The 8,442-nt window shown below is 40.7% G+C and overlaps 1 protein-coding gene across 3 annotated transcripts; it reads left to right on the top strand.

The window, feature by feature from the left end:
• The first annotated feature begins 2,131 nt into the window (after positions 1 to 2,131).
• fsta (follistatin a) lies at positions 2,132 to 8,418 on the top strand. Of its 3 annotated transcripts, none has more exons than XM_080468248.1 (6): positions 2,132 to 2,332; positions 3,536 to 3,733; positions 3,931 to 4,149; positions 4,263 to 4,487; positions 5,048 to 5,278; positions 7,207 to 8,418. In XM_080468248.1, the coding sequence occupies exons 1-6, from the start codon at positions 2,242 to 2,244 to the stop codon at positions 7,293 to 7,295; spliced, it is 1,053 nt and encodes a 350-aa protein (XP_080324374.1). In that variant the 5' UTR covers positions 2,132 to 2,241; the 3' UTR covers positions 7,296 to 8,418. The 3 variants fall into 3 exon arrangements, with proteins under 3 accessions (XP_080324374.1, XP_080324375.1, XP_080324376.1); XM_080468249.1 differs by having other exon boundaries at positions 2,153 to 2,332; positions 3,536 to 3,727; XM_080468250.1 differs by having other exon boundaries at positions 2,153 to 2,332; positions 3,536 to 3,727; positions 7,890 to 8,417.
• The last annotated feature ends 24 nt before the right edge of the window (positions 8,419 to 8,442 follow it).

Here is an 8,442-nt window from a genome sequence, read left to right as displayed (position 1 = left end):
AGTTCAGCTCACAGCCAGGGACACGGAGTCCTGGTTGTTCCTTTTTGCTCATGCCATTAATGGCTTCAGGACAACAGCCAGCACTTTAAAGTTGATACAGCAGGGTAGAAATGTACTTGCATGTCAGGAAGTGTTTTGGAAACCTCAACTCTTCAAAGACACTGATCTCACAAATCACTCACACCAGACACTGAATGATTTGCACAACATAACTCAACATGGAGCGAACATATTGGGATTTGTTGAAAGGAATGCTTGTTTCAAAAGTCTTTTTTTTTATCAAATTCCAAAATAAACAGCTACTTGATGGTTTCTGTCTGACCTTTAAATGACTCGTTTGGTCATTCATTTGATAAATGTGGCCCTTTAAATGATGATGAAAGTGACATATTTGATTCTTCACACAGGATGAGACGGAAAACTGTATTTCTCACTGCTTGCTAAAACATTACTGACTTCAGAAAAGAGTGGACATCTACCAATGTGATATTCAAGGATTGATGGAAGCTAATTTACAGATTATGGACACTTTTGCAAAAAGTTCTGACAGCGGTTTCGTCTTTTTAATCAGTCCATAATACTCTGAATACTCCCTATCATAGAAGAGTTTGGTCATTGTTTTTTTTGCAGGTGACCTGCTCATTACTATGAGGAGATTTGCCTGGAAGGGGAACTAAATATACAAATATCTGTCATTTTCAGTGTCTAGGTCCTGATAGCACTGGGATGTCATCAGTGAATCACATGTAAGACTTCAGTGCCTCTTTTACATCCCCTTGTTCAGACCCCTGCGCATTAAAGTTGATATTATTTTTCATGTATGTAGTGAAATGCACTAAGTCTCGGATGATTCCAGCTGAGATTAAAACAGGATAAGCAGTTGTATTCCATATCTGTGTCAGGGCGTGTGTGAGGCAGCACTGCATGCTGCTGGATAATGTGGAGGCTCGGCTGCCTGTAGGGTCATATTTTGTAGATCAATGGCGCTCGAGTGGTATTTCGCTGGAATCAAAGGAAGAGATCAGATAATGAACTGGCCGGTGTCTGATTCTCACAGCAGACACTTTGCTCTTTGCTCTGGAGAGGAGGACAGGAGGAGAGCTGTACCCAGAATTCCGCTGAAGAGGTCGCGCAAGGACTTCTGAAGGAGTTTGTGTGTGTGTGTGTGTGTGTGTGTGTGTGTGTGTGTGTGTGTGTGTGTGTGTGTGTGTGTGTGTGTGTGTGTGCGAGCGAGCGTGCGTGCGTGCGTGCAGGCGCGCGCGCGCGTACGCATCTTCATTCAGTGAAACGTAACACCCCTCTCCTTCGTCTGAAGCCTCTTCGGAAACAGGTTTGATTATATTTAAAAGCTTGACCCGGGAGAGAAACCCAAACAACTGTCTGTTCTAATATTAGCAGTGCGGCTGCGGACCACTATGAATTCTATTATTGTCTGGGCTCGGATTTATTCCAAAAGGCAACTCTCATCAAAAGATTTGCACTTTTGTCCGCAGTTGGTGGAAAAAATATCAGTTACCTTCAAGTAGTACAGCGAGTTTAAAGGAGTGATTGTATGTCCGGATAGGTATGCTGGCTGTGGGCCTGATTATACAACATAGAGGCCTTTGTATGTATTATATGTATACATATATAAATACACACATGTAAACACACACGCAAATCTACATGCATGTATGTGTGTGAAATATTTTCATTACATACTGTACATTGTATAATAATAACTAATGCTGTTATTATTATAATCATTACTCCATAATTCGATGTGCCATGCAAGCACTCCACAAACACTGATAGATTATTATCATAAAAATAAATAAAAACGTCTTAATTTTTTTGTGATTTTTCAATGAAAACCAGTTTTATATTAAAACATGGAACATTTGGTCTCATCTGCCATCTTTTCTTTTGTCCGCATGATCCCGAAATGCGATGCTTTATAACATATTCTCACAGGAGAGAAAGTTGCCCGTAACGATGTCACCTGACTAGGATTGAAAGAACTTTGGTAAAGAAAAAAAAAAAAAGAAAAAAGAAAAAGAAAAAAGAAAAAAAAAAAGAAAAAATCTCCCCACCCCCACAGAAGAGGAGACCGCCCACCAGAGACAGTCAACCCGAGACCCCTTATAGATTTAAAAAGAGAGGCTGCATTCTCAGACTGACACTTATTCAACACTGCCACCTTAAGCAGATTACTTTTGCGCTGCCTTGTGTCAAATCCGTGGCTCACTTTGCCTCTCCATCATGTTTGGGATGCTGAAACACCACCTTCACCCGGGCATTTTTCTCTTGTTCGTATGGCTTTGTCACCTCATGGAACATCAAAAAGTTCAAGGTAAGCGCCTCTCTTCAATTTGCTTTTTATTTTTGAAAAATTTCTTCCATTTTTTTTTTTTTTTTTTTTTTTTTTTTGTCAATTTAAAACCTCAGCCCGCTGTTGTCAGCCGCAGAACGCGCGCAGCCAGAGAGAAACTTTTCAAAGTGAGTTTCTTATTTTCTCCTTGCTGATAAGAATCTGTCCACGGCAGACAGTGCGTGTGTAAAACGAATAAAACAGGTGCCGTACGGGACACTTCAGAGTGGGACTCGAAGGCAAGTTTTGCAGTCCTAACCTGGCGCACACAGCAGAGCCGCCACGCTGCGTTAGTGGCTTTCCACAATACCTGAATACATTCACATACTTTCTGTGGGACCGTTTAACGTTTCATGCTTTTAGTCATACAGCAAACTTTAGAATAAGCATTGTGAGTTAAAGGGTGTGTTATTTGTACATTTTTACGCAGACAGCCGTTCATCATTGCGCGCAAAATGTGCCTATTTCCAGTTCAATCTAGTCATAAAAAACAAGGATCTTTTTACAGAGCTATTTGATATCTCTCATTTAATTAATAGAATGCACTGATTGCAAAAACAAAACAAACAAAAAAACATGTTTCTCCATGAACACATAATGGCATGTGTGTCCATGTTGGTTTAAAGACCCTGCAGCTGTCTGGAAATCCAAAATATATTCGTGGTACAGAAACAAGATAACCTTTTCAGATTTTGATACCTTATTTCAAATGTTTAAGATCAATTCAACAGTGTTTTAATAACCGTGTCATTGTCTGGTGGGTGCTTGTCTGAGGCGTCTGAGACGGCGGTGTGTTTAGCCTTGATACCTCAAGACCGTGCTTTTTCTGAAGGAGAGAGATTGGCTGCTATTTAACACTGTCTAGACACTCCAGTTTCTGTCCAGAGATAACAAGGAGACTCCGAGAATAAAGGGCAACCCCCCTCCAAAGATCCTTCGTACTTTTTTTGGGTTTGTCGCTGCATTGTAAGGGCTGTCAGTCACAGTTGGGATAGGCAAGTGTTAACAGTCTCGAGAAAAAGAAAAAAAAAATCAGACAAAATACTGTCGGGAGGGCGAAAGGGGAGGGAGGGAGCGTCTCGGATAATACAGGCTGCGTGTGTGTCTACTGCGTCTGGGTCAGCGGTTTTAGACGTCCAGCGAGCCACATTAGATCTTCTTTTTATTTTGTTTTCGTGTTTACAGCTGGGAACTGCTGGCTGCAGCAGGGGAAGAACGGAAGATGCCAGGTGCTCTACATGCCCGGGATGAGCAGGGAGGAGTGCTGCCGGAGTGGAAGGCTGGGGACGTCCTGGACCGAGGAGGACGTCCCCAACAGCACGCTCTTTAGGTGGATGATCTTCAATGGCGGAGCTCCCAATTGCATACCTTGCAAAGGTGGAGGTGCACTCATTTCCCTTCATTTTCTCATAAAACCCGTCATCAGTCACTTTGCTTGATAACTGATACTGATGATCTAATTTACGCATAACGCAATGCGTAAATTAGCCCTTTTGTGTGCACTTAATGCGCCAAAGTAGTTTTGTGCATAGGGTCAAACTCCCCGCCGGCATGACATTAACCCAGACCTTTTGTTTTAGAAACCTGCGACAATGTTGACTGTGGCCCCGGGAAGAGGTGCAAAATGAACAGAAGAAGTAAGCCACGCTGCGTCTGCGCGCCAGACTGTTCCAACATCACCTGGAAAGGGCCAGTCTGCGGCTCCGACGGGAAAACCTACAAAGACGAGTGCGCGCTGCTGAAGGCGAAATGTAAAGGCCACCCCGACCTGGACGTGCAGTACCAGGGCAAATGCAAGAGTAAGTAACAATGCATATATTGTTTTGAGATTTCACGTCTGATTTTGTCGTTGTTTTTGATTTTGTGCCACATTTGCCCCACTCTAAATCCTGCGACGTCTTTGTCTCGCCAGAAACGTGCCGAGATGTCTTGTGCCCTGGCAGCTCAACCTGCGTTGTGGACCAGACGAATAACGCCTATTGTGTGACGTGTAATCGGATTTGCCCCGACGTGACATCGCCTGAGCAGTACCTGTGTGGAAACGACGGGATCGTCTATGCCAGCGCGTGTCACCTGAGAAGAGCTACCTGTCTCTTGGGCAGATCTATCGGAGTGGCATATGAGGGGAAATGCATCAGTAAGTCTGCAACCAGAGACATGAAAGAGTGAGCCTTTCCTCTCAGAGAGAAGCCTCCAGCCATTGAGTTTGAATATTGTTTGAGTACATTTTCTTCCTGGCCTGCTCTGCAGTAATTTACTGCTCATTTTTGCCAACATTCCTGTGAGGAGGGGGTTTTACAGAGAGTGTGTGTGTTTGGTAGTTGCTTGTGTTTGCTCAAGGATTGATAGACATCTTATTATTTCCTGATGTTGGCAGCAAAATCCCGAATGGGAAAGAGGGATGGAGAGGGGGAGGGAGAAAGCACAACAGGGAAGTGCAGGGGGCCATGGAGACATGCTTCAAGTTATGAGTCAGATTGATTCCTATCAAGATTGCATTTGATTCAATTCCTGTTGCATTAAACTGCTAATTGAAACGCCACGCTTTGCTTTTATTGCAAATGCTAAGTCAATAAAGCAGGATTAAGTTTTTATTCCCAGCTTAGTTCTCTATAAAATTCAGAAGTCATTTGATCCTGCTTGAAAACCACACATGTTAATCCACCTAATGAAAGATTTCCGACTCTCTTCTTCTAGAGGCCAAGTCATGTGAGGACATCCAGTGCAGCACAGGAAAGAAGTGTCTGTGGGATGCCCGGATGGGCAGGGGCCGCTGCTCGCTGTGTGACGAGACCTGTCCGGAGAGTAGGACAGACGAGGCAGTGTGTGCCAGCGACAACACCACATATCCCAGTGAATGTGCCATGAAGCAGGCTGCTTGTTCTTTGGGGATGCTGCTGGAAGTCAAGCACTCAGGATCTTGCAACTGTAAGTAAAAAAAAACAAAAAAAAAAACCAAAGCAAAATCTACAAAAGAAACAAAACCTCCACCCTCCCTCTCCAAGCAAAAAGACAATAATCCATGTTGCTTTCCCAACAAAAATCTCCCCTGAAGTGCCCCCTCCCATGTCCCAACTTCTCACCCCTGAGCTCCCACCCCAGACACATTACCAAGCACAGCTTAAGCAAGCAGAAAGGACTTTGGAATGGACGAACATGCATGACATTGTCTTTGTCACTGGTATTTGTTTTTGTGTTCTTGGTTTTTTTTTTTTTTTTTTTTGCGTTATTTTGCCCTTTTTTCAGTTCCTCTGCAAAACAAAGTTGACAGGAAAGGAGAATGGAAATGGATATTATATCACCAGGACTTAATGAGTTTGGGGGATGAACTCCATTAAACTAACACAAATAATAGACAAGACTAATTTTGTTTGCAGTGGAACAATATTGGTGTTTGAAAGTAGTAACGTTTATGGTCATACTAGTGACCTGCAGAAGCAGGTTGCCTTAAAACTCAAAGCAGAATCTTTTAGTCATTAATGGTTTTATTCTTACAATAGTGATTATATCTATACAGCTGGTAAATTCCACGGTCACATTGCTAATTTCCCAATAATGGTGTATTTGTTTTTCTATTATTTTAATTTCTGTTGCTTTCTTTTTTGGCTGTTATCAATCAATTCAAAATGCACTGCCTCTTGTGACATACACCACAATGCCAACATGTCAATCAGAAGTATTCATTCTAAAATATTTATTCATATGATGTGCATAAGGTGATTGTAACATTGGTGCCATATAAGTGATAAAGACGATGAATTTTAACAGGAATATTCATGCGGAACATCGGCTGTATTTGTAGACCAGTGGGAGCCATTCTCACACTCACAAACTGGCAGCAAACCATCGAATTGAACAAATGTCCTCAAGGAAGTATCAAATTTACATTCCAAGTTTCTATTTTGGAGAATGTCTCCTTGTTACTTTCTTTCTCCCGACTAACTTGACATGACGTGCCTCTTACATACAGTGGAATCCAAGGGACCAACTTTATGATCACCTCATGAGCTAAAGAACTCTCAGTGTGATAATTTACATTGTGCAGGATTAGCATCCGCTTGTAGAACCGTACTCTCCTACATCTCATCTCATCATTAGAGAAAACGTTAACCTCCATCAGCTAACCTTTATCATTTGTGTTTTGTTGCTGTCTACCAGAATATGAGAATATGTATCAGAAAATTACAAATCCTTTTGGATTTATGAGGGACTGCCTGGTCTTTTTTTCTTCCTTTTTTCTTTTTGTATTGTCACTCTTGCGCTTGCTTGTGTGCTATTTTTTTATTTTTTTTTTAGTAGTATTATTTGTGTCCAATGTAAATTTCTTCTGTAAAAAGGAAAAGAAAATACCTCAGAACTGTGTTGACGACCTCTGACCTGCTTGCTAAGGCCAAGCTGCCACACAGGGTCCTCCCTCCTTGTACATTTGAGCCAGAAGCTAAAACAATGATCAGAGAGAAGAAGAAGAAAAAAAAAAAAAAAAAAAGTGAGCAAATCCAAGAACACAAGAGCACTTTTCTGTGTCTTGTGTGTCTGCTTTCAGGAATCTGCTCAAAAGTTAGCCCCCAAGTGTCCCCCATACCGGCCGCCCAATCCTCCCCTCCCCCCACCCTCCCAACTTACCTTGTGACCCCTCACTCCCAACCACATAACCCTTTCTTTTGTCCGATTCTGCAGTCCTGGCTTACTAGATGATATAAATGGATGTTGTATATTTGGGGATTCCATGTTATTTGTTGCTGCCAAGCCACATTTCATCAAATACACAAATATACAATTTATTTTAACATTCAGTGATATTTTCTGCTGTTGTGGTCCATATTCATACAACAGCTACCATATATTCTCCCATATAGCCATTACAGAAGACCAGGAGGAGGATGAGGAAGATGAGGACTCAGACTACATGGCCTACGTCCATTTATCTTCTATACTGGACGGATAGGCTCCCATCACTAGGGGAACAGTCCTAGGGCAAGGAATCATGTCCATACTGTACATTATGTGTATGCTTATTTATTTTTTAAAGAAAAAGGAAGTATACATATAGTTCAGTCTGCTAGATGTTTATTTATACATTTTTTGTGTTTTATAATTTATACATTTACGATGTCAGGCTTACTATCTACCATGATATATTGTGTTACCACTCATTTCCCCATTTTTTGTTGTTGTCTCTTTTACTTCTCTTTTTTTTTCATCATGAAGAAATATATTTGTCCAAAGAAAAACAGTGTTATTTATTTGTCATGTTACCATGTAAGTATAAGTCCTCTACAAGCTGTAAATTGCATTCCCTGAGCTGTAAAAATCTGCTTGTTTCTGTCAAATCTCTATCACAGATGTTTATGTCACACATACGGAAATGCATGTTTAGGCTGTGTGTTTATTTATTGGGAATATATCAATCATTTTATGTACAGAAGTGTTTCTGGTTTGTTTACAACTATAATAACTGACCAAAGGGATTCTCTCAATGGTTTTATTTCTTCTTATTTGCTTTTTCTTCTGTTCTTCTTCTTCTGTTTTTTTTTTTCAGCAAAACAGCTTTGTAAAAGGTGCAACACTACAGCGGTGATATAGAAAAGAAAAAAAAGAGCCATTTGTTTTTCTTTTCTTGTTCCTTGGTTTGTCTTCAGTTTGAACCCTTTTAGATGTGTTTCCCCGTGGAAACAACAACCTTTAGACATGATTCATTAGCATTTATTCTCTCTCACTACATTAGAGATGAGGTAAGTTTTGGACAATACTTGATTATTTTGGAAACAATGTGCCATTAACCCTTGTGAGCTGTCTTCTTGCCAATGTACTCCATATTGCTCTCACAGAGCTGAACTAGGACTAACATACTGCAGTAATCTACACTATCAGACTTCTTCACTTTGTTCCTTTTGTTTTTCTTCCCTGAAAATGCATTTTTATTTTCAAGCATCACAAGAGAAATACAAAATTCTGTTATGAATATATAGTTTTGTATTTTTTATGTAAATGTCATATGTACATACAAAGTTTGATGGTATTTGTACAGATATGAAGAGTGAAACAATAAAAGTTTTTTTTTTCCTTATACTTTTTTGACTCTGCTGCATTAT

Source organism: Lipophrys pholis (genome assembly GCF_963383615.2).
Source record: "Lipophrys pholis genome assembly, chromosome: 7".
NCBI classification, from domain to species: Eukaryota; Metazoa; Chordata; class Actinopteri; order Blenniiformes; family Blenniidae; genus Lipophrys; species Lipophrys pholis.
Note: the sequence above shows the minus strand (reverse complement) of the source record. Positions and strands in the feature narration are given on the sequence as shown.